We start from the raw sequence: 26,686 nt of genomic DNA on the forward strand, positions 1-26,686 counted from the left end.
TTTTGGCACCATTAAGTTTTTTTAATTAAACCAAACAAACTACTTCCATATTAAGCCAGTAAAATCACTGATCTGAAACATGGCAGTGATTGTCACGCAACTGCTGTCTAGAAATGTGTAAAAAATGCTTCTTTTGGTTTAAAAAATAGGAATTCTGAGTTATTTGTATGTCACAGCACTTGACTGTGATTACAGAACAGGGCCAGCCCCATTGTACTGTAGCTATTATCATTTTGCTGTGAAGTTTTGGTTAACACGTCAATCTGGGATTCATTTAAGCGGCCGTTGATGGCTTTTTTGCCTTTGGTAACAGCCACAATTTAAAAACCTGTCAGAAGATTGGGGTGGGGGAAAGAAGGAAACATTATTTTCTCTCAGTCATGCTGCTGTTTGGATGAAACCATTGGCTACAATTTCAGTTAAGTTTTCGGGGAAAGCAATGCCACACAATGTTTTGGCGGTTTACTGGCAGCCAATTATCCATCTTACTAATGAGACTTTAAAACATTAAGAGTGAGGAAGCAGTGCGATTCACTGGTCAAGTCTTAATTTCTCTTCCCTGAAATGATGGCTAACTGCATCTATGAAAATGCACTGAGAAAGAATGTATCAATAATAGTAGATTTGTACCAGGGCCATGTTTATACAAGCATGTGCAGTTAGATGCTTTTGCAAATTTTTAGAATCTACAGATTGGGGGGCAGGGAGGATTTTTTTTTTTAAACTTTATAAACTCCAGCTGCTTCTAGCGTCACATATTATCACTCAAAATGAAATGAAACCTATGCTATATATAACTGTTTTTTTCTGGCTCCTGAACTATACTATTTCAATCAGGTTTTGGCACATTAACTCGTGATTGTTTTATGTTTCACTGATTGCAGGCTCTATTGTACTAGTATTTATTCTGAAAGACTTCTATTGCATCACTCACTTCCCTCCTGCCCAAATTACTCTCGGAAACAAAAGGGAACGCTGACTACACTGTTATGGATAAAAAGGGTTTTAATTAGAATAAAGCCTATAAGCATCTTAGGGCTGCTGGTTCCAAAAAAGGACAAAGATTTACATTGTAACTGCGATAGTGTCTGTTTTTTTTTCCTGAGGGGAATGTAAATTTGAACTGGCTATGACAGGAATCTGTTTCATGCTCTTTTTTTTTTTTTTTTAAAAAAAGCCTCATTCAGGCAAAAGCACTAATTTACTTTTTTTTTTTTTTTTTATAAAACTGATGACCTCTCTTTCTGCCCCTGCTCTTAAAGGGCCTGATATTTTCCATTGACTTCAATGGGCATTGGGTCAGGCCAAAACTGCAGGGCATAAGCTCTGTCTTAGCTGTTTCTCACAAACATACTCATTGAAGAAAGGACCACTATACTCAGTACCCTTACAGGGAGAAAGAGAAATTACTTGAGGAAACAATGGAACAGTAATTGACAGGAATTAATTCATAGTAATAGAATACTTCAACGCTTGTGTAGTGTAATCAATGTCCCTAACAGGTAACCCTGGCAAAACCCCCAACACACTAAGGGTAAAAATATCACCTCTCAGATTCACACTGAGAATTTGTCATCTGCACCAGTGGTTCTCCAAGCTGGTCTGTCGCTTGTTCAGAGAAAGCCCCTGGCGCACCGGACCGGTTTGTTTACCTGCCGCATCTGCAGGTTCGGCCAATCGCGGCTCCCACTGGCTGCAGTTTGCTGCTCCAGGCCCATGGGGGCTGCGGGAAGGGCGGCCAGTACGTCCCTTGGCCCATGCCGCTTCCTGCAGCCCCCATTGACCTGGAGTGGCGAATTGCGGCCAGTGGGAGCCACGATCGGCCAAACCTGTGGACGCGGCAGGTAAACAAACCGGTCCGGCGCGCCAGGGGCTTTCCCTGAACAAGCGGTGGACCGTCTTTGAGAACCACTGATCTACACAGATCTCTGCTGCATACTCAGAGTTCATTCTGCACACACGGCTCCTGTTAAAGTAAACGGGAGTCCTGCGGGAGGAACAAATGCAGAATATACAATAGTGCAGGTGAAAACATTTTTAGCGTGGATTAGTCAAGCTATATAGTGAAAAGCGAGAGCAAAACTATATGGAGATATCAAGAGTCTCCTTAAGAACAGATGAAATCTCTTAAGGTGGGACAGACAGCAGACCTATAGGAATTCCACATGCATATTGTGCAACTTACACTAATTTGAGAAGTAGCAGGTAGAGAAGCAGCATGTTGGCCATTTACCATAGAGTGTGCATTAATAGGGAACTGTGGCAAGGAGTAAAATTTTGGCTGAAATAAATGAAAGTAGGAATAAAGTACAATATATTAGCAAGGTAAATTCTGGTTCTTGGGGTATTTTCACTCTCTTTTAAAATGGATTTATACATGAACTTTGAAAGCTGCAGTGTCTAGGTTTGCCAAACTTCATTGTAGTGTATTCCCCACATTTCATATACAAAAAAGAACTCAAGGCTGAGAGCAGTGAGGCATAAACCTGGGAAATAACACAGGAAGTGTAAGTTGAAATAGTTAGTATGTTGCTTAATTGGAGTCACTTAGCACTTATTTTTGCCTTTTTGGACAAAAACTTCCCAAAATGTGTTTCCCATATTCTCTCCCCCACTTCCTTTTGGATAGAGTTGTCTGTGCTATAGAGATACCGTCGCTCAAGTATATACTGGGAAAACAGATAAAAATATAAAATACAAAACAAAAATGCATTACACTATTATAATATTTAAGTAATGGAGTCAATGTCAGACCGATGCACTTTTTGGGGAACTGATTCAAGAGTATCAAGCTGAGCCACTGTACAGAAACCAAACACAAACTAGCATTGTTAGGCAAGAGTAAGAATTGAGAGGGAGACATTTTCAGGGTGCACAGATAGAAGAGATGGCAGTCAGATGTGAGAATGTGCTTTCCTGTTGTACCCACCAGAACCTCGGAGAATATTTTTTGCAGTCTGTATCTATCGTTTTGTGGCAGGTCCTTGAAATATCTTCACATTTGGCCATCGTGCATGCTTATAAACTTACCCCATTTCTCCTTTTGTTAGGCTATGATTTCTTTATTTTTTCAAAACATTTTAAATTTTTTTAACAACTGTTAAAAAAGTTTTATGGTAAAAATAACTCACTATATGATACATATACCCGAAATGGTGTGATACTTTATATAATAAAAGATGAAAATATTCACTTTCCATAATAAAAATAAGTTCTATTTTTTGTTTATTTTACAATATACTTAATATTCTTTTCTTCTTCTTCTTCTTCTTCACGCTGAAAGTAAATAGGTCCAATTAAAGTGGCAAGAGACTGGAGAATGCCTTATGAGCATTTTGAGCAGCCACATTCCACATGCCTCTCCAGTTCTTCCATGAAGGAGGATCCATCCACACACTGAAAGATGTATTTCCGCCTTTTGCTCCGGAGGGGAACGCAACACTGCCCATTACTGCAACTGCCACGACATTCCATCTGGGGAACTTTGGAGGCAGTGACACACGAGCTGTAGCCATGCTGCTTATGGATCACTTCTCGGACAATCTCCCCCTGGCAAAGATTCTCTGTTAAGACAACGGAGAGTGCAGAGATAGGTTTGTAGAAGATTATAATTTAGAGATGCTCATAAGGGACAGTATTATGAACGTAGGATTTTGGAGATGTGCCCTAAAGGCATGGCTGTGCACAGCAGTTCACCAGAGACGCTCCCCAGTTTGTATTATTAAAGTTTTATTCCTTTCTCATTCACTGGCTTGTTACTTAATGAACCCCAAGATCGTTAGAGAGAGGAAGGATGGGGAAGGTGATAATTATCTTGTAACCCCCTCCCGACCAAACAGCCTTGTGCATGTACTGACATTTATTTTATTAAAGGCAAACAACAGTGCACTGGGTCTCCATTCTCCACTGCTTTGTACCAGGTGTAAAATGCTATCGGGACAGACTAGAACTCTCTTTGTGCAGGTATGTATTTATACAAGGCCGTGTAGAATCAGGCCTGTTGCCTTCAACAGAACTGGAGATGCTTTAACAAAGCATAGTTATTTAAGCTTCCAGAACCCTGTAAAGTATATATTATCCCCATATTAGATGGAAAATGGAAAAAATATATTAATAGTAAGACCATTATTCGCCATGGGAATGGTTTAATGGCATGAGACTCACATTTGAAACACTTAAGCTCCCTAGAGCCACAGGTACAAATCTCGGTAAGGCTGATCTGTCCTTACATCCTTTCAGATGAGATATATGGAGTTCCATGCAGCTTACTCTGTGTAGGTCTTTAGAGGAGGCTCTCAAACCCAACATTCAGCCTACTCTGTATGAACTTTAATAATCTGGGGTTTGCCCAAGTATACTTGGCAACATTTCCTGTCCTAACCTATTGTGCAGTCACTGTGCAGCAGTCAGATTCATGGAATTGGCAAAGACTGTGATCCTTTCAGATGAAAGCTGCTACCTAAATAAAACATTACGGGTCAAACTGTTGCTTTTGCAGGGGAACAAAGGAAGGACTAGAAGATGGAGTTATAACTTTCTTAGTTTCTAATAGGCCATTTCATTTGGGGGCAAAACAGGTGTGGAACAGACAGGGGGGTTGGCCTCCCCAAAAGACCAATAGGAATATAGGAAAAGCTAAGAATTCTCCATGAGATTCCATTTCAAACTTGTACAGCTCAGGTGAGGGAAGGAATGAGGGCAACTCACATTAATCATCCTACACAGCATGGTTCCTAAAGGAGCACTACTTCCTGGAAATTCTGCCTTTGCCTTTCTGAACTTCCCCATCGGGGATGTGTTTGTGTTCTGGGGGGAATTTTCATCCCTAATAATGCAGTGAGGACAATCCTTATAGTGTATGAAGGGAAAGATGCACAGAAAAGCACCTACATCCCAAGCCTTCTCCATTCAGATGTCCCACTCAGAAACCACAGAGCTACAAATCTCCAGGATTCAGGAGGAACAGAGCTATTACCATAGATCTACCTTTTCCATGTGTTCAGACATCTTCTGGCCAGCTCTTGTGTGGTTTCCCTCTCCTCCTCCTTCAATGGCTCAAAGGGGCCATTGTCCCATTAATAAGAGTTAAATGGAGGAAGAGTGAAGACAAATGTGAACAGAAATGACAGCAAAGCAGCATCCCAGGCACTGTAGTCAGGCATACCTTTGTCGCAATGTTCTCCGCTATAGTTAGGGTCACATTCGCAGTATGGCTCCCCATGTTCTGAAATTTTACACTGCCCATGGTTGCATTTCATAATTCTGCAGGGATTTGAGGAGTCATTCTTCCTGTCGCAGTATATGCCCATATAACCCTCTGAGCACTTACATGTGTAAACAAAGTTGACAGCCATGCATTTACCATGGATACACCTGAGAAAGAAGAAAAGTTTAGAGCTGGCTTATGCTTGTGGGGTTTGAATTAGGGCAGGAAGAGACCTCAATTTTTCCAGGAATGTTTACTTTGGATGTGTTAGCTCCCATTCAATTTCTGGCCAATATTCTAAAGCAAAGAAGTTCAGTGCCAGGCATGCTGGCAGAAACTGCAAGTGAATATTGGATAATATTCACAGAAAGCAAATTCTGAACTTAGTGATCATGAAATGTTCTCATGGGAAACCTGAGAAAGGGTTAGGCTCATTCAATCACAGATCAAACAATACAATTTATCCAAACAAAATAGCTCAGATTCAGAGTATCAATACTTGAAAGAAACTGCTTGTGAACAATCCACATGTCAAAGCGTACTTGGAAAAATTATTCTACAGATTACATCACATGTTGAATAAATGCGAGGAAAATTGTTATCTGTCTGTGGAATTTGTGGACAAAAAAGAAGCTAAATTACTCCGAAAAACTTGACTCAGTTCTAGTTTAATGGTTTCATGATTCAAGAGTCCTGCAGTGGGATTTGGTATTTCTGGAGAGGTGGTGCATGATAAGGAAGTGCAATAGATTCCCCCTATTCAGTGGGTAGATGAAGGCTCAGATTGTGGAAGCAGGAGATGAAAGGGAGCATCTTTATGCCTGGGGATGCCATTCAGCAGTACAAACATTTCATAGATACAAAGCTCTCGCTTACATAAACTTTTCCCCGTTTGTTATTTTTACTCCTGGAATTTTAAATTATTTCCATTTAAAAAAAAAGTTTATTTTAACCCTTGCCAGTTTTATGTGTGTGCAAAATAGGCAAAAATAAAAAAACAAGAAATAATAAAAGCAACAATGAGGTCAGGATACAGAAAAAAAGGGTAATTAAGTGGAGTCACATTATTTTAAAAAAGGCATTTTCAACAACACTAAACTAACTGCTGCTCCTCGATCAGTAGATCAGTAACCCTTGTTACACCCCCCCCCCAGTCTCCTCCTCAGTTTTGAATTACCACGTCTCCACTTAGATTGTACACTCTTTAGTATGGAGATCATGTCTCTGTCTGTATGGCACCTACCACTCTTTTGGACACCCAGGGTGAAACAAACCTTCACCATTTAAACAACTGCAAATCCCTTTTTCTTTCCTTGCCCAGCCATCCTGACTATTTGCTGATTTTGAAAACTCAGGGGACTGCTTGTGCATCCTCATTGGTGAAATACAATTACAAAAGGCTAGTTTAAATAAAAATAAAATCAATATTTCAACATTGTTTAGGGTTAGGGTCATGTATCCAGATCTGTCTTTTATTTTACTCTACCTAGTTTTACTAAGGCTTACAACATAAAGGGCTTCAATCCTGTGAGGCGCTAGGCATACTCAGATCTCCAGCATTGAGGGAGCTCAATACCTGCAGGATTGTGCCCAGAAGCTAGTTTAAAATGGTTGCTGTGCCAAGTGAAATTCCTGTTCACTGCAATCAGTCACACGGATAATTACAGATTGGGTCACTCTGCCTGTCAAAACCATGTGTTTGCAATATCCCTTTCCCACAGATTCTCCAACAGCTTACCATGGGAGTAGCTTCTAATACAAAAGTATTTCCATCTGTTTGAGATAAGACTCAGGGCTACATAGACCATTGGTCTGTGCTGGTTTGTCTATTTGTGTTCCTGTCAGGAAATTAATGTATCTATTCAGTGCCCTGACATGAATGTGCACTTTGTTTCTTTGAATTATAAATACTTCACTCATAAGCCCGAGACTATACACTATTCCTTACTCTATGGCTGTTCCTCAGATGTTCTACTCCAAAGGGAACTCCTAAGGACAGCTGAATTTTGGGGGATTCTGAACGAGTTTAAGTTGGAATACATAGTTCTAAGAACAACATTTATGGCCTTTGGAGAGTTAGACTCTGAACATCACGTCCAGCACATGCTGTAATGGGCACTTTCTTTTGGATGTGGATGCATCAAAAAAATGTGCACCATCCCCCTACAGAAAACTCATCCCTGCGTAATGATATGCAATCAGTGGATCAAATGCAATGTGTGTGATTGATGTGGGGTTTATGTATGCAATGTGGGGCTGTGTATTTTGGCAGGCACACCCACTGCTGAAAATGTGGCTCTTGATATAAATGCCTCAACTTCCCCTGAACTGGAGAACAGATCTATGGCCTGCCAGCATTCTAAACAAGAAGTGGTTGATGTAAATTTTCAGAGGTGAAGAGACCTCAGAACTCCTAATGGCTTCAGTGGGAGTTGTGGGTATTCGGCACCTCTGAAAATGAAGCCTGGCTCTGCAAGATAAAAAGTTAAATGTCAGTTCATTGAAGAAAGCATTCCCATCAGCACCAATGACCTTACTTGTTACTAAGGCAAGGGTCTCCAATTTCCTGGTCACACAGTGGGCCTGTCCAACCTGGGTGACACTCACAGATAACGCTTGTCTTCTCTATGGACCGGCAGATGCCATGCTTGCAGATGTTACAGGATTTGCAGCCAGGAAGGACTCCTAATGACTGCTGGGGTAGATCCTTAAAGTCCTGCAGCTCGTTATTAATGCGGACGTCATGGATACATCCATGAAAGCCGTTTGACATCCTATCTGTGCCTTGGCGCAATGAAGATAGCCCAGTAGATGTTGGGATCCCTTCAGATAAAACAAAATATAAATATTATCTTGCATTCACAATAATACTAGAATAAATTATAATGGCTAGCACCTTCCCTTTGAGCATCCCAAAGCCCTGCATAAACACTAATCTAGACAGGCAGAAAATAGCTATTCATATTGGACAGGACACTACGATTAACACTTGGGACATTTAGTGAGTATAACTGGGCACATCCTTGGTTTTACATTGCACTTAAAACATGATCCTTATAGAGTCTTCATGGAAGTAACATCACATTAGTCCTTTGAATTTATAAAGCTTTCAGTCAAATGTTTACGTTTTCAATTATAAAAGGACAGAATTTTGCAATATGTCTAGAGAGGAGCGATGTTTAGCAGAGCTATGTTAGGAAGACACTGAGCTTGCAGAAGGAAGTAGTCAGAAGCCAAGACTACTTTAATGCTCCCCCATTATATGCTTATGCATTACAAAAGTCTAATTACATGATCTTTTTATGCTTATTTCCATAGGACACACTATTTATGTTGGGTGGTTCAGGGGAGATGGTCTCATAGGACATACTATTTATGTTGGGTGGTTCAGGGGAGATGGTCTCATAGCTCTGTTACCAGATCATCTCTGCTGCATGAGGCTCTTTAATCTCTGACATTCTTAATATGAGCCAATTGTTAAGGTTCAGCTCTGGCCAAAACAAGATTATCCAGTTTTCAGATTTGTGAGGATAATAATTCAGCGGCCATGTAGAAAAGGGATTATTAAAAGGGATTATTTACAAAAGGCCTGATCCAGCACACAGTGAAGCCAAAGGGAATTTTTATCATCAGCGTCAATGGTTTTTGGATCAGGCCCAATGGCCCTTAGGGATCTATTATAAACCTGCAGCCATTTGTGCTTGGTTTTAATCTAGCTAATTTGGAAAAACCATGGCTGAGGAGGAGATGCTCCCTATCCAATCCAAGTTCTGCCATCCCTATCACTGCAATATCTCCATGCATCCCTTCATGGCTTCACAGACTGTTGAATTAATGGGGCTATTAACATCTCGTCAGACCATAACACTGGAATGTCTTATTTTTTAAATCTCTTAATGTCTTTATTCCAGGCAAATCATTTTCATAGCAGTAACATGATCTGCTGGGAGATGCCAGCTGTATTATTAGCTGAAGAAACTTTTGGAAAATTGTCGAGGACTCAGCTATTCTTGCAAAGAGTGACTGAACATACCTCCAATATAGAGCGGGGTGTTGATGCTGACTGTGGGTTGTTTCTGCAGTTTGCCAAGACTCTTGGGGGTTCCTTTATCCACAACCAAGTTCAGTGTTTGGTTCAGCATAACCAATTCCACACTGTGAAACTGCCCATCATTTATTGTTTCCACACTAAAGGAGAAAACAAAGAAGGAAGAGAATCAGAAGGAGCTTAGCTGTGACTTTCTTGCTTCTGTTACAGGCAATCACCCGCTTCTATCCTTGGAAAGAAAATGGCATACTGTTGGCTGCTTTGTGATCAGTTGTCTTTTTTATAATAAGCACTTTGCTAAGGGTAAAGAACTTAAAAGGTGCAACTTCAGACCTGTGTCAACTCTCATGTAATCAATACATAAACAGATTCAACTCTTAAGACACTTGTTAGTTATTGGGGAGGTTGGGAAGATTAGAAACAATTTGTGGGAATAATCAATTAACATGACATGAAAATGAACTCCATATTTGTTGTTCTACACCTACAGATATTTTTATATGTGAACAGAGTTTCAAATAAGTTAGGCACACAATCTCTCCAATAATTGCACATGCTAAATGTCAGTTTGGATCACTTGTACAACACACAAAATTACCTGTTCTTCACATGCAATCAGAGCAATTACACAGAAATTAGGAGCACAATTGTGCACCTAAGCTTTTCTGAACTCTAGCCCACTCAATACACTGGAATAAATTTAATCCTTAGAGCAACTTAAACTCTCAGCCCTGTAAATTGCAAACTGCAGTGCCATGAAACAATATGAAAATTTCATTCTACCCCAAAGTGCAGAGAAAAGAGAGGTAGGTAGAAGAGGGATGCAATGGATACAGAAGGGATTAACTGCTCTTTGACAAATGAGTGGGTTTTTCAAAGTGCACTCATAGTGATGGAAGTGAACAGATTTTTCCACTGATGCAAATTTAACGAAACATTATAGTCTCTCTTCATTGTACACATGTGAACTTTAATACATAATGAGATACTTAATAGCAATGGCTACAGCAGGTGTTAAATAATGTGCTACGTAAGCTACCCATGCACTCAGCTTTGCCAATGAATATCATTCTTGATCTGCTGCAAGCCCTGTCCAGTGCCAGGCCTCTCCTGAATAGACTCCCCAGTTGTGTGGTGGTTCTGCCAGGAAAGCATGGGGGCAAAAAGATGTTGTGTGGAAAAGAAGAATTCCAAGATGTTGCTTAGTCTAGAAAACTAATTTGGAGTTGCTGGACAAAACACGCTGACAGATGAATAGAAGTGCATCAACTCATTTATTCTCAGTCAACTGGAACATATGCCCAGCTTCATATAGCTGATTAAGTTAAAAGTATCTAGGGGCCAACCCTGAGTCACTGATGTCTATGGAAATTTTGGCCTTTAAGACGAGACATTTAGAAACAAGATACCCAAAGGCAGGGGTGAAAGTAAGTCGAGTGACTTACAGGTATGCTGGGGCCAGCTCTGGCCCCTGGAATGGGCGGGGCCTAGGGCAGAAGGGGCAGGACTGAGGAGGTCAGAGCCAGCCCCAGCCCACCCTGTAAGGTAAGTGCCCCCCATCTTTCTCCTCCTCCCCCACCGCTCCGGGGTAGCAGCAGCAGCCCAGGACTCCGGGGGCTATTTAAAGGGCTCGGGGCTCCCCTGCTTCTACTGCCTCGTCCTTTAATTAGCCACCGGATCCCTGGGGAAGCGGCGGGGCTCCGGCGGCTATTTAAAGGACCGGGGCGGCAGAGGCAGGGGAGCCCCAGGCCCTTTTAATAGCCACCGGAGCCCCGCAGCCGCTACCCCAGGGCTCCAGCAGCGGGGCTCTGGAGGCAATTTAAAGGGCCTGGGGCTCCAGTCACTGCTGGGAGCCCCAAGCCCTTCAAATTGACCCCTAGGGAAGCCAGGCTGCCCCAGTACGGTGCACTGGCTCTTGCCGGTATGCCATACCAGGGCGTACCGGCTTACTTTCACCTCTGCCCAAAGGAGGAAATGACCAAAATTGACTTGTTCATGGAATAGTTACAATTCTACAACAGCTACAATAGACCTGGTACAACTGATCATATGCAAGCAGGATTAGGCAGAAGCCACCAATATGGAGACTTCTGAAGAACACCAGGGCACACAGAGAAGTGGTATTGCTGACTCAGTAGGTAACCCTCTGAGAAAGGACTGAACCAATGCCCCAACACAGTGTTGGAGGTCTTGTACTGGGAAGGCCTTCCGGATGAAAGAGGACATGAGCACTTGTGGTTTTTAAAGGTCATGTGAAATTTTATGGAAGTATGAGGTGCGTAGATACTATGGCACCATATAAGAAACCAGATAGACATGCAGTGGATTCATGTTAAAATGTTGTAAAAGTACTTCTTCTGCAGAACAATTCCCACAAAAATGATGCTTATGGAACTCTGTGAACTTGCATTTCCAGTGAGTCCTTGCTGTACATTCTTAGGATGGAGAGAGGACTCTGGGGAGGCAGGTACTGGTAGTTTACACTTGGTGCTGCTGTAGTTCTCTCTGAGACCTAGAAGTATTCCTTAGGGAAAAGAGACCTCACACCACACAGAGGGCTAAAACTTATTTAGCTGCATTCCTGAAAGATTTGATAGAACAGATTAAACCAGTTTCTTGGACAAATTCCATCTGGTCATATTTTACCAATTGAAATTCCCTCTGCAGTGTCAGTTGGACAGAGTGGTGTTGACATATTGCTATAAAATGCTGCTTAGATGTTCTTGTGTGCTATCTAATATCTGCCAAATTCCACTGAGGAGATGGCTGTGTTTCAGTGGTGGATTAAATGACCCCTATATATCCCATAACAACCTCACAGGAGTATTCTGAGGCTTAATTCATATTTATAAGCATTTTGAGATTCTCAGAGCAAAGATGTTATACAAATGCAAAGGCATATTTTTAATTGTTAAGCTCTGTAGATAAGTCAATGAGAAAGGAAGAAGAATAGGCAAAAATATTTGCTCTGAAGCATGTGCGTTGAGGAGCAAGGATGAATAGCTGTTTAACAAGCAACCCCTGTCCTAGTAGGATTGATCTCTGAAGATGAAACAAGACCACATTCTTATCTGAAGAAGCCCAAGTTGCGACTATGTGCAGAGGACAACATTATCACATTTGGCAGTGCTAGTTCTTATTTGGGCCAGGACTTCACAGACATTAATCATTAACTCCTCCACAGCATATGGTTTTCCAGATTAGGTCTTAAGTGTTTTGATTAACAGGCAAATGGAGGCCCATGTGTCCCATTGATGGCGTCTAAGCTTCAACTCCTAATTCTTCACTATTTTTAGTGTACTCAGAGCTAACATTTTAACTACAGTGGGGAACTAGAGGTAGGGAGGGCTTCTCTGGTGCCATTCTGAAGCTGTAAGTGTTTGTTGTCAAATTCTAACCTTTCTCCTTTAACCCACGAAAGAAAAATATTTCACTCCCAAACTTTGCAAAACAGAAAATCATTTGTTGCCCTAGCTAACCATTTCAGTTTTATGAAGCTGAAAAAGTCAAAACAGCCTGAGCACACATTTTCTTTTAAAATAAATGCTCATACTCAAGGAAGGGGCCAAATGCTTACACCCAAAGGAAAAGGGGCTCAGAGAAAACTGAGATAGTGGATAAATCAAAGCATTTGTTGTTGTTGCTGTTGACAGAAGAGACTTTTAAAAAGCTTTAGATTCTGAGAGAGACACACACAGAGTAAGGGTGAGGGGGAAGTGCTACGTGAATTCTTCCTTACAGCTTAGTGTGCCATTCGGCCTCTAGGAGACTCAGCAATCGTCTGAGACAGTTGGAGACAGTGGCTTGGCGAGAGATAAAGGGAAGAAAGCCACAGATGCTGAACAGTGCATTGTAACTGGGCTCAGCATAAACTTGCTGTGCTCTACTTTTTTCAAGGGGCTTCTTCCCGACCCGGCTCTCTGTGAGATTTTTATTAAAATGCTAATTGAATTCTTTTTGGTGATCCGGTGGTTTTACAGCTTATCCACCTGAAACAGCCCTCAGTATATAACTACCTATCTGAGTCAGGGATTTGTTGCCTTTTATTGGTATTTTCATTCTACAAAGCTACAGTGCCAGAGGCACTTTAGCTTTTAAACCTGCCATGTTGACACTGGCAATGATGCGACAAACATGAGCGGTAGAGTTAAGATAGAAACAGTAAGGTGTAACCATTTTATGCATCTGCAATGCCCAGAGGCAAGAACTCAGAAAAGGCAGCTATGTTCACTGTGACAGGTTTCAGAGTGGTAGTCGTGTTAGTCTGTATCAGCAAAAACAACGAGGAGTCCTTGTGGCACCTTAGAGACTGAGAAATTTATTTGGGCATAAGCTTCCGTGGGCTAGAACCCACTTCATAAGATGTACATCTGATGAAGTGGGTTCTGGGTTCTAGCCCACGGAAGCTTATGCCCAAATAAATCTGTTAGTCCCTAAGGTGCCACAAGGACTCCTCGTTGTTTATGTTCACTGTGATGCACAATGTACTCTAAAAGTCTACCACTAGATGGAGATGCAACATCACAGAAAGGATTGTCAAGTTTGAGAAACCATCCATCGATATTATTCTTCCAAATCCTCACTCCACACCAGAATGTTAACAGCTTGATACACAAATGAATGTTGCATTAGGTTATGAAGTCAGGATACACAGCTACAAAAATTAAAACATTAGAGGATGGAGCTGAGGGTTTGTTTTGGCTTGTTAGAATTTATTGACTAAAATAAGCTTTTGTAAAGTTACACACCTGCTGGCTGAGATTACACAGTTTGTCCCTTTTTGCAAATGCTTTTGTGATACGTGATTAAACCATAATTACTTATCTGAACAAATGTGGAGGGAGTTGAGTCAGGGTAAAACACGAGCTGGATCAGAACCAACTCTGGTTTTGGAGTAAAAAACCAAGCTGGTTTTGGAGTAAAAAACCAAGTGCTAGCTCTTGAGATTTTCCAGCTGATTAAAAACCAGTCCTGAACTTTTCATCTTGGGCAGCTTCCAATGGAACAATTACAATATTGTGGGCCTTTATGATAGAATAGCCTAAGTTTATAATAGATACTTATTAAATAAAGGAAGGAAATATTTTAAATGTAAACATCTGAAGGATGAGCAAGGGTTGCCATGAATTTGATTTTACAGAACAACTTGTCCAAAAGTAAACAGTAAAAAGAGCCTACACACCAGTTTTATATCCAAAATGTGGGAATTGCTGCACCAACTGTTACAAACAGTCTGTAAAGGACCCCATGTTGGTCACTGACAGTTCACTGATTTTTACTACAGTAATTAAGATTTATACAATACCTTTACCCTGAAGCATTTTACAAACATTACATGGAGGAACCATTTCACCTACCATCTAAATGCAGCCATTTCTAGCTCTTTGCACATAGGCATATCAAGCAACAGAGTAGAAGAGGAAGTGAGAAATTATCCCATTGAAACTGCAGGGGAGAATTCATTAGGCAAAGTCTTTAAATAATGTTCTGAGGACATCAGTCAGTCAGAGGTTATGGTTCTATTACAGCAGTGGGTGGGTGAGGTTCTATATGATCACGATGGTCCCTTCTGGCTTTAAAGTCTCTGAGTCTATGAGACAGTAATGACCTAGATGCAACCTTACTCTTGCCAAAAGTGCCATGGGAGCACTAACAGTCCAAGAGCTGTGGTTCTTGGTTTTACTAGTTTTCTTCCAACAGTGCAGTACCCTTGCACACCAGGCAGAGGCATTAGTTCAGCACTGATGTAAAGAAAAGAGTGGCACCTACAGAATCACCACCACCACTTCACCCTGCATCTAGATATTAGTAGGAGGTCTCCTCTCCAGTTACTTATTGGTCCTGGCTCTGTTTAGCTTATCAGATCTGACAAATCACATCTTCAAGTTTTATAGCTATGGGTTGTGATGTTCCTTCAGATCTGCTAACTCTCCCATTTTCCTTGGAAGATTCCTGCTTTCAGGTATCCTGTCCTGGGTGCTTGTTTGGGTGCTTGAATTTTGTGGGAAACCTACTCCCACATACTCCTAGTCTCTATGGTCTCAGCAAGGTTGAACCTATGGCTGAATCAATCTACCTGAGACCATACAGACTAGTAGAGAACCTCACCACCATTTCCGACCTCAGAGCTATGACAATTTACTCCAGCCAAGGATCTGCTCCACAGATATGAGCAAAGCTAGGTCCAACACCAATTGCTGCATTACCTTTTGATGACTCCTCCAAGTGGATATTTTGTCTTGGATGGAAAACTGGTTGAAACGTCAGGAGTAATGGCAGTGTTCATATACATATCTGGGTATAGCACCTTTGACTCCCTCTGTATGTGAGGCTGGTGGCTTTCAGAGCGTGAGTTGTGCTGATGGCAGCGATAGCATAGCAGGGCCTGGAGGTGGCCTCTATGCTTGCCAGAAGTTGCTCTTGTCTGTCTGATACAGAAACCCCAGAGACAGACAGACAAAAGTGACTCCCTTTGAAAGTCCCAGGAGCCTGACTGAGGCTCTGTGGGACATTGCTAGAAGTAATCACTTATATGACGATGGTGCTCAAACCCAGGGCCCGATTGTGCTGGACACTTTACAAACAAAAGACAGCCCTGAAGAACGTATGCTCAAAACCAGAAACAGATGAAGGGGATGGGATACAACATACAAGCCAACGGAGTATGGTGAAGAATTTTGTTAGTTAAATGATAACAGGAAAATGCACTGAAATAAAAGCCATGTAAAAAGAATTTCCTCCCTTCTATATTTCCTCTCTCCCCCACACTCTGCTGTCTGAGCCCCTCACGCCCCACTCCTCAGTGGCTGTCAGAGGTTGAGAGAGGAACCACCACAATTTTGTCAGCAAATAAAAATACTTTTTCAACCACACCCCAGCATTTAAGTTAATTTTGTAACAGGATTATTTAAGTGCCTTTGGCTGTAGCAGAGCAACTGATACTGTGCAGGAGATAGAATAGAGGTAAGAAATAAAAACAGCTTTTACTAAAAATACAAAACACGTAAATGAGGTAATACATAGCCACTAATGATGCAAATTAGGGTATGTATTCATTAGCAGAAGTCTCCACATTTCCAGATCTTCCATTTAAACAACTCCATGCCTCATTTAGACTACAGCACTATGCAAAAGTGAAGCTGTGAGTGACTGCGGGGGTGAAGCAATGGAAAAGTCTAAAGTGAGGGAATCGTTAAAGTGCAGAACAAAAGAAAGCCACGTGAAACCGTATGCATCCGATGAAGTGAGCTGTAGCTCACGAAAGCTCATGCTCAAATAAATTGGTTAGTCTCTAAGGTGCCACAAGTCCTCCTTTTCTTTTCACTCTTCAATAGAATCTAATAATCTCACAGCAGAGCAAGACAAATTCTGGAAGAGGTGTGCCAAGGTGAAGAAATATCATTTGGGGTCTGCAATGAGGTATGGCGGGGCAGGAACAGGGAGCTCCATCTCTGACAGCTTTGTACCTCTGCTGAGTTTTACTTGCAGTTCTCGCCCATTCTTAATTCCAATTATAATTTAAATTAGCCCCTGAGCTAAAATAAACTTTGAAGTTCCTCACGGCAATAAAAGCAAAACGAATGAATTAGAGTAGCATTTGTAGTTCTGTCACCTGTAGTACTAACATTATCTGAAGCCAAATTAAAATTTATATTATACATGAAAATTTATGTGAATGAAACTCAGGATCAGAGAAATATAAGTGCAAAAAACCTATCAAATTACTTATAGCCAGCCCCTCGGCCAGTGCAGGATTATTCCCCACAGAATATTTTGTGTTGTTGTGTTCACTCCAGTTTGAAATGACTCTAGTGTCAAGGCTTTGAGTCAGTTCCACAGCCTATCAGATCTCACCACTGACGTCTCAGTTTCCCTTTGCTTTTTTTATCCCATTTTGCCCAGTTACAGCTCCTTGGACCACCCTAAACAATTCCCCTCTCTCCTTGGTGTTTATAACCTTCATATGCTTACAGCTGATTATGGTATGTATCTCCCTTAATGATCATTTGGCCAAGCTGTGCATATCCAATCTCCACTCATAATTTGATCCCGGCAGCACACCTGCCAGCAATGAAAGCTATAATGCTACAAACATTTGGAGAGAAAAAACAGACTTTTTATGCCATTGCAAAATGTAATGAACATGCTCTTGACCCCCCTCTCCCAGATTATTAATACAGGAAAGATCCTCATCTGGTGTAAACTGTCCCTGCTTTCACGTCAATGGAGCTATGACATTTTACTCCAGCCAAGGATATGCCCCATAGATGCCCTATAGATGTTAGCAAGACTAGACCCAACATCGATCTCTGCATCACCCCTCAGGTGCCTCCCCCAAGTGGATATTTATGTCCTGGATGGAAAACCGGTTGAAACATCAGGAGTAATGGCAGTGTTCAGATCCAAGTCAATCTGAATTTATTTTTCAAGTCAGAGATTGATCCTGGATATTATGGCTGTCAATTAATCACAGTTAACTCACATGATTAACTCAAAAAATTAATTGTGATTAAAAATAATAATCATGATAAACAATAGAATACCAATTAAAATTTATTAAATATTTTTGGATGTTTTTCTACATTTTAAATATATTTATTTCTATTACAACATAGAATACAAAGTGTAGAATGCTCACTTTATATTATTATTTTTATTACAAATATTTGCACTGTAAAAATTATAAACAAAAGAAATAGTATTTTTCAATTCACCTCATAGAAGTACTGTAGTGCAATCTCTTTATTGTGAAAGTAGCAACTTACAAATGTAGATTTTTTTGCACTCAAAAACAAAACAACGTAAAACTTTAGAACCTACAAGTCCACGCAGTCCTTCTTCTTGTTCAGCCAATCGCTAAGACAAACAAGTTTGTTTACATTTACAGGAGATGCTGCTGCCTGCTTCTTATTTACAATGTCACCTGAAAGTGAGAACAGGCGTTCGCATGCCACTTTTGTAGCTGCCGTTGCAAGGTATTTATGTGCCAGATATGCTAAACATTCATGTGCCCCTTCATGCTTCGGCCCCCATTTCAGAGAATATGCTTCCATGCTGATGATGCTCGTTAAAAAATAACGTGTTAATTAAATTTGTGACTGAACTCCTTGAGGGAGAACTGTATGTCTTCAGCTCTGTTTTACCTCCATTCTGCCATATATTTCATGTTCTAGCAGTCTCGGATGATGACCCAGCACATGTTCATTTTAAGAACACTTTCACAGCAGATTTGACAAAATGCAAAGAAGATACCAATATGAGATTTCTAAAAATAGCTACAGCACTCGACCCAAGGTTTAAGAATCAGAAGTACCTTCCAAAATCTAAGAGGCAAGAGGCGTGGAGCATGCTTTCAGAAGTCTTAAAAGAGCAACACTCAGATGTGGAAACTACAGAACCTGAACCACCAAAAAAGAAAATCAACCTTCTGCTGGTGGCATCTGACTCATATGATGAAAATGAACATGCATTGGTCCACTCTGCTTTGGACTGTTATCGAGCAGAGCCCATCATCAGCATGGACACATGTCCTCTGTAATGGTGGTTGAAGTTGAAGGGACGTATGAATCTTTAGCACATCTGGCACATAAATATCTTGCGACGCCAGCTACAATGTGCCACGCAAATGTCTGTTCTCACGTTCAGGTGACATTGTAAACAAGAAGCAGGCAGAATTATCTCCTGCAAATTGTAACCAAGTTTGTTTGTCTGAGCGATTGGCTGAACAAGAAGTAGGACCGAGTGGACTTATAGGCTCTAAAGTTTTACATTGTTTTATTTTACAGTGCAGTTATTTTTTGTACATAATTGTACATTTGTAAGTTCAACTTTCATGATAAAGAGATTGTACTACAGTACTTGTATGAGGTGAATTGAAAAATACTATTTCTTTTGTTTTGTACAGTGTAAATACTTGTAATCAAAAATAAATATGAAGTGAGCACCATACACTTTGTATTCTGTGTTGTAATTGAAAACAATATATTTGAAAATGTAGAAAACATTCAAAAAATATTTAAATAAATGGCATTCCATTATTGTTTAACAATGCAATTAATCAAGCGATTAACTGCAATTTTAAAAATCATGCGATTAATCATGATTTATTTTTTAATCGCTTGACAGCCTTATTGGATATCAGATCATGGGGCTGTTGCTTTTCCAAGTTAATCCCATAGCACAGAACAAGTGTGTGTCAAAGTTCGGACGAATGTGTCATGATGTTGCTGTCAGCACATTGCAATGAAGTGGCTCTTTGCCTGGCAACATCATGATATCATGCCTTGGGTAAAAACAGTTTCATGACATAGACTTCTATCAATCCAGAAATGATGTCAGGATTCATGAGAATCCCATATATTACCCTGAGAAAATATGGATGACTGCAGACATCAGAGAAGGACTGGCAAAGTCTGAGGGCATGTCTACACTACCCAGTAGATCGACACTACTGATATCAATGCAGCAAGTGTCAATTTAGCGGGTCTGGTGAAGACATCCTAAATCGATGGGAGAGCACTCTCCCATCAATTTGTGTACTCCACCTCCCCGAGAGGCGTAAGGGAAGTTGATGGGAGACGCTCTCCCATCAACACAGCATAGTGTAGCCACTGTGGTAAGTGGATCTAACTATTCACGTAACTGAAGTTGCGTAAGTTAGCTCGATTTACTGCGGTAGTGAAGACCAGCCCTGAATGACTTGTAGCTCTAAGACAAGTGACTTGTAGAAGACAAGTACTGAATGCAAGGATCCTAACTGGTCAGAGAATAGAATTATTTTACATTGAGGTACCTGTATCACTCACAAGAATGAAGCCACCAAGCAGAGGGAAAGCTTGACCTGCACATTCATGCCTCACAACAAAACATGGCTGCTGGGTTTAATTTTTAGACCACGTGTCAAATCACCACTGAAAGCAATGTTGGCTTCAGCATTCAGTATGACATAAATTCTTTGTCTCTTCTGACAAGAAAGTGTAGCAAGTATCTTCGGGGTCCATTCTAGGATAAGGAGTGCTTAAACCCCACCCCCCCAACAATGGTCCTTCTTTTATGCTTTTGAAAATGTGTTGGTACACACCATTCACTAGCAGTTGCTGGTGACAGTGACCACTGCTTCTGCTGAAGGTAATTAAAAATGCTTCCAGCTTGAATGACTGGGAGCGAATGAAATTGTTCAGCTGAAATTGGAAACTAGGCACTAAGAAAGAGAACTAGGGTCTAGTTAGAAACCTGATATATGTAGACAGGAAATGAAATACTTTCCACTTTATTTTCTGGTGGCAGTGTATTCATAAGTACGTGCTTTCCCTGCCCTGAAAATAAACAAACTCCACTCCTGTTTGGAAACCTGGAGAGTAGCAAATGTCTTACCTACCTGCTAAAAAGGCAGTAGGATGATCCTGGGAGTTATAAAGGAGCAAGCCTAACTTCTGCACCAGATACATTTATTGAAATAACTCAACAAAGAATTCTAGAACACTCTTATGCTTTGGGCACTTTACATCAGTAGCTTCTTTGGGTGTAAACCATCTACTAGTGCAGGGGTGGGCAAACTTTTTGGCCCGAGGGCCACATTGGGGTTGCGAAACAGTATGGAGGGCCGGGTAGGGAAGGCTGTGCCTCCCCAAACAGCCCGCCCCATCTGCCCCCTGACTGCCCCCCTCAGAACCCCCGACCCATCCACCCCCCCGCTCCTTGTCCCCTGACCACCCCTTCCCGGGACTCCCCACCCCTAACCCCCCTCCGGGACCCCACACCCTATCCAACCCCCCTGCTCCCTGTCCCCTGACTGCCTCGACCCCTATCCACACCCCTGCCCCCTGAGAGGCCCCCTGGGACTCCCGACCCATCCATCCCCTCCCCCTTCCAGAACCCCTGTCCCTAACTGCCCGTCCAGGACTCCACCCCCTATCCAACCCCCTGCTCCCTGTCCCCCCCAAACCGTATCCAACCCCTCCTGTTCCCTGTCTCCTGACCGCCCCACCCCCCAAACCTCTGCCCCATCCTACCGCCCTCTGTCCCCTGACTGCCCCCCGGGACCTTCTGCCCTCCCCACCTGTCCCCTTACCAGGCCACTCAGAGCAGCGGGACAGACTTATTTGAAAGCCTGGGAGGTGGGTGGGCGCAAGCTGCACTGCACACGCGGTGCACTAAGGCTGCAGGAGAGGGCAGATGGTGGAGTGGGGGTCGGGGACTAGCCTCCCCAGCCAGGACCTCAGTGGCCGGGCAGGACGGTCCCGGGGGCTGGATGTGGCCTGCGGGCCATAGTTTGCCCACCCCTGTACTAGTGGGTGGAGAGCTTAGAAAGTTATTTTCCCGATAAGCAGTTTTATTCCATAATATTGCATGATGGGGGTCCTTGCACCTTCCTCTGAAGTATCTAGTATTGGCCATTGTTGACAACAGAACATTTTATTGTGGACCAATGATCTTTTAGGACATTTAGAAAACAACTGGCTTGGGTTTGCATATCTCTCTCACATATTCACTGGAAGTGGATTTCAGCATGAGACCATGGTTCCAACATGCAGAAACAGAACTACCCCGTGAAAGCTGGTCTAGTATCAGTTTGCTTTTACTTGTGCTCACTGGGTGTCAGAAAACTTTGCTCTGCTCTGTCATATTTTAAATGTCAACTTCTCATAAAGGAGGCAATGATATATTGTTGATAGACTGAATCCATTACCTGCTGGGGTGGAGGACAGTCTTATCATTTAACAATTACACCTGCTGTGGCCATGCAGTTCCTAACTGAAAACTTGCACTGAATTTATCCCAGCTCATCCCAGCCACTCAATACAAGGAACAGGTGACAAGTAACCTCCAACACACCCAAATGGAATCTTTACTAGCAATTTCTGTTCACATTTAAACCTCCACAATATCAGGCAGAATGCTACAGAAATAAAAGGAAATAGTGATATCCTGATTTACAATCATTTTCTTCTCATTGGATAAGGATTTAAGGACCTGATCCTGGAAAGTAGAAACCCTGGAACTGCCACTATAGTCAACAGAGTTACAGGTACTCAGCATCCCTCAGGATGTAACCCTACCTACCCACCCACCATTGATTCAGCCTATTACAACATCCACTTCCATTTGCTTTATTTATTAAGTCCCTATATACACACCACCTCTTAATTCTTCTTTTGACCAATACTGCTGAACTGATTCATGTACAGTAGAAGGCCCTGCAAAGCCCATTACATTTTGACTCTTGTCCGCTGCTTAGAAGCAGTTTTATTGTATGGAAGCTGCATAGGGTGTTGTAGTTTTCTCCTTTTTACAAAACCATGACACAATATTGTGGAGCAATTTACAAACTAGAGTGTGCCTACTGCTAACTTACAACTTAGAATAGTGATACTGACCTTCTTTGTAATGTGTTTGGAGAGCTACTGATGTAAAGTGCTTTTTAAGAGATAGATATTGTTGTTATAAAGTCAATGGTACTGGTTTAACGGAGGTTGGAAATAAAACCTATAAAACATTAACATGGATCATCTGGATTTGGTTTCTAGATGTTAATATTGTTTCTAGGCTCTCCGTTATTGTGTGTTGAGTATAGCTAAGATGTAAAAAAACCCCAATATCATTTAAACATATATTCTCATCCGAGATACTTGAGGGAATGACATATAAAACATCCATTAACGCCAACAGGATTTTGCCTATATAAATCCAAATGAATTCTGAAGAATGAAACTATACCCGCAAAGCATTCAGAAGCAGACTGTTCCTGAATAACACAAAATCAAGTATTTCATTCCTAAGCCTGAATTCATCTATCCTTTGCCTTGGCCCATGCAAGATGTATAAGTACATTTGAATTTTACAACATTTACTGTGCAGGTCAGAGATTAATGCCAGTTGCTTTCATTATATTTGATGCAAAATCTCTAAGGGGGACCTGAAAAAAATGAAAGTGCGGTAGAGAGAACAAAATGAATTGCAAATACTCATAACTGTTAAGGACCTGCTGATGTCTCATGGAAATCTCTGAAAATGGTCTATTTGGAGACCGTTCAGCCGCATCAAATAGAGATCCCAGTGGCGATCAACACAGCAAAAGCTGCAGGGGATAAAGGTATTGGAATAAAAAGGACCAGTCATACAGACAGTCAGTTTCTGCAATCAGACTTCTGGTGAATATTGTATTTGACAAATTCTAATAATTATTCTAATGATGATTAATGCTTTTGCACTCCTATAGTACTTTCCTTACATGGAGCTCAATACATTAAAGAAGTAAGGCTCAACTCTCTTGGGGGCAGGGAAGTCATATTACCCTTTACTGATGAACAGCTGTAGGTACAGAGATATAAAGGGAACATCCTGTCTCCTTTTTCCTGCCTGCTGTGGGTGTGGCGGCTTCTACATACAGGGGAACTACTGCAGTTCCACTGCTTGAGGAAGGATTTGCTGTATAGTACAGAACCCAGCTCTGCAGGGGTTGACAGTTACCTATCACAAGCTTTGGAGTATGACTGAAAGTGGATAGGGATAGATGGTTGAGATCTGGTGGACCTCATGCTCTTCTGACCCATCAACCATTGCACTCTGTAAACAGGTTCAGCAGCAGGCACAGACTAACGCTTGAGCACTTTGAGGGCCCTTCTCTGGGCATGAGAAAATCCATTTCTGTTCTGCAGCCTTGTGGAGGAAGAAATCCTCTGAGAGATCCCCTGCATCCAGCCGAGTTACTTGAGGCATGTACCATGAACAGGATTTACACCTGTGTCCTTCGCAAGGTCACATAGAAAGCATGTGGCAGAACCAAGGGAAAAAAAAATAGCCTCAACTATCCTGACTTCAGGTCTTGTGCTTTAACTATAAGAACAGCCATTCTTCCTATACACATACTAATCAGATCACTAATTTTTTTTGTAGACTATTTTATTGCATTTTATATAATGTCTGTATTTTATGCAGTAGATAGTAGCTGAACATTCTTCTAAATTTTTTAAAGAACTCTGACATTATTTGGGATTGACACTGAAAGAGAAACAGCCAATCTGGTAAGCAGAATTAATAATAATAACTTACATTTCTACATTTTTATTGCTGCCAGGAAATTTTCATGAAAATACATTCTATGTTTCTTAGGAGATCATTGACTTCTGCTTCTCATTTTTCACCTGACGTGACAGTCTGTTTGCAACATGTCAGTTACCGTGGAGAGCATTACATTATCAGATCATTGGCCAAAGTCTGATCTCACTCAGAGCCATTAAATAAGGAAAAATTCCATTGAAGTCACTGAAGTTTACATCAGTGTAAATAAAGAGGCAGAGTATAAGGTCATACTCTGGATCAAGAACATAACAGAAATAGAAGATAGCTGAACTTAAGAAGCTCTTTACTCTAGAAGACAAATGTATGAAGTAAATCTAATGGCTTGAAGTTGGATATCAAAAGTGGCAACTTCGTTCCAATTTGGAGTTTTAACCATTGGAACAGCTCAGTAGGAGGAAGTAGTAAGTTCATCATTACTTGGAGTTTTTCAACTGACTGGTTATCCTTCTAAAAGATATGTTCTATCTTAACCACTCATTATTGGGTTCAATAGTGTTCAGTAATATAGTAGGGAAGAGTAATTCTCCCCACTGCAGAAATTACTGGGTGAAAAGTCTATGGAGTATGTTATACAGACTATCTTATTGGTGCAATCTGGTTTAAAAATTAGAATGCTCACAAAACAGAATTTTGTTTTCCTACGTATATCCTCAGCAATAATTAAAGTGATAAGAGGAAGAAATGAATTGCAATGCCTCTGTACAGAGTGGATCTTTTGTAAAATGTTTGTCATAAGGTTCAGGTTGTCTTTAATTTGCAATTCAAAAGTGATCCTCACCCATAATAGGACAGTAGGGTGTTCTCTTAAAGGCCAATATTAATGTAGAGTTTTTCATACATTAACTTACATCTCCTTACAACTTGGTGATAAATGGCAATATACTTTGTATAATCTCATACAATGGATATTTGCTGACTTCTACCTGACTTTATGGCTAACACTCAAGAAAACATTAATTCAAACTTTGACTTTTCCATCCAAGTCATAATGCAGGAGTTGAGAAATTTAAAGTAGGTCCAGAATGAACAGCCAATTAGTCTTTTCCTAGCTAACTTTGCATTACAATTCTACTTAAACAAATCCACTGAAGGGAGCAAGTAAGATCCTGTAATGGGTTCCCCCTAACCCAATCAGAGACCACAAAAACAAAGCAACACACCCAACAGGCAGTATAAGCTACTTTCACCTGGCCTGCTAGCAAGCCACAAACATTTCGCTGCACCATGCTTGATTAATCCCCCAGGGTAACAGCCCTAAGGAAGCCTGTCATCTCAAAACTCCAAAGCAGGTGAGGTGAAGTTCAAACTTATAGATACAGATTTTCCATTTCCTAATAATACCATTTGAGGAATACAACATGTTACTGGAACCATACTAACAAGAGGGGAAATAAATCCAACAGAACCCAACATACATTCCTCATCCATCTTTCTAGCACTCTTTACACCATCATTAGCTTGTGGGGATGGTTTAATAATCTAAAGCCCAAGTTTGAAATACACTGAAACAGCAGGTTCAAAGCCAGGGAGGGCCAACTGAGCCCATTATAATCAAATAAACTGAGATCATTCCAGGCAGTTTGCCATGCATGGGTCTTTAGGATGAGATTTTTAAAAGAACAATGCATGGACATTATGGATCACGTGGCTTTTGAGACAAGTCAAAGGAAAGTTTTTGAAAAACACTAAGTTAGAAAGCCAAATCAACATCTTATCTACCCCGGAGATTAACTATATTAGTCACTCATTATCTTTGTTTCATTGTTATTCAACAGTTGTAAGTCCACTGGGCCACATTCACTCAACTATGCAGACTATGGATCAGAATCACCAAGGATGGAAAGACTGCTAGTGGGCCTGTGACCCATCCACAGCCAGGACAGCCCCAAAGGTCACAGAATAGCACAGGGGCTGGCACAACAGAAAGAAGGTGATCTGCATCTTCTCTGCAGCCTCAACTGATGAACAGCCAACTGAAGAGCTCCTGCTTGAATGTAAAGCCTCCCTCTCTCCCAGCAGACACTTCTGAAGGACAGTGGTGAAAACACTGCTTATCCTTGCCTGGGGGTATATTCCCCTTGGGGTGCAACTGCTCTTGGTGGTGCCGGTTGGCTAAATCTGGCCCAAAAGATTTGAGTGAGTTCCTCAAAGCGGGCCTAGGAGTGTTCCATCGCTTTACATAACCCATTTGATCACATTAGACAGGGGAGTAGCAAGTAGCCTCTGTATATGGCACCGATGAGCCCGATACTACAATACTATGGGCAATTCTGGGGCCCACATTCTTAAAAGATGATCGAAAAGTTGGAGCTGGAGAAAATGCCTCACACTGAGAGATTTAAAAAGCTCAA

General features: G+C 41.3%; 1 protein-coding gene across 1 annotated transcript in view; it reads right to left on the minus strand.

Moving 5' to 3' along the window:
* Window positions 1-3,301: 3,301 nt before the first annotated feature.
* SLIT3 (slit guidance ligand 3) overlaps window positions 3,302-26,686 on the minus strand; it is a 796,928-nt gene continuing 773,543 nt past the window's right edge. Inside the window, exons 33-36 of the mRNA XM_077823869.1 lie at window positions 9,240-9,394; window positions 7,744-8,029; window positions 5,165-5,373; window positions 3,302-3,563 (exon numbers count right to left, since the gene is read on the minus strand). Coding sequence (XP_077679995.1) covers window positions 3,325-3,563; window positions 5,165-5,373; window positions 7,744-8,029; window positions 9,240-9,394 — 889 coding nt within the window. The 3' untranslated portion in view covers window positions 3,302-3,324. The remainder of the gene's footprint in view (window positions 3,564-5,164; window positions 5,374-7,743; window positions 8,030-9,239; window positions 9,395-26,686) is intronic.

This window comes from Eretmochelys imbricata, chromosome 8, assembly GCF_965152235.1.
Source record: "Eretmochelys imbricata isolate rEreImb1 chromosome 8, rEreImb1.hap1, whole genome shotgun sequence".
NCBI classification, from domain to species: domain Eukaryota; kingdom Metazoa; phylum Chordata; order Testudines; family Cheloniidae; genus Eretmochelys; species Eretmochelys imbricata.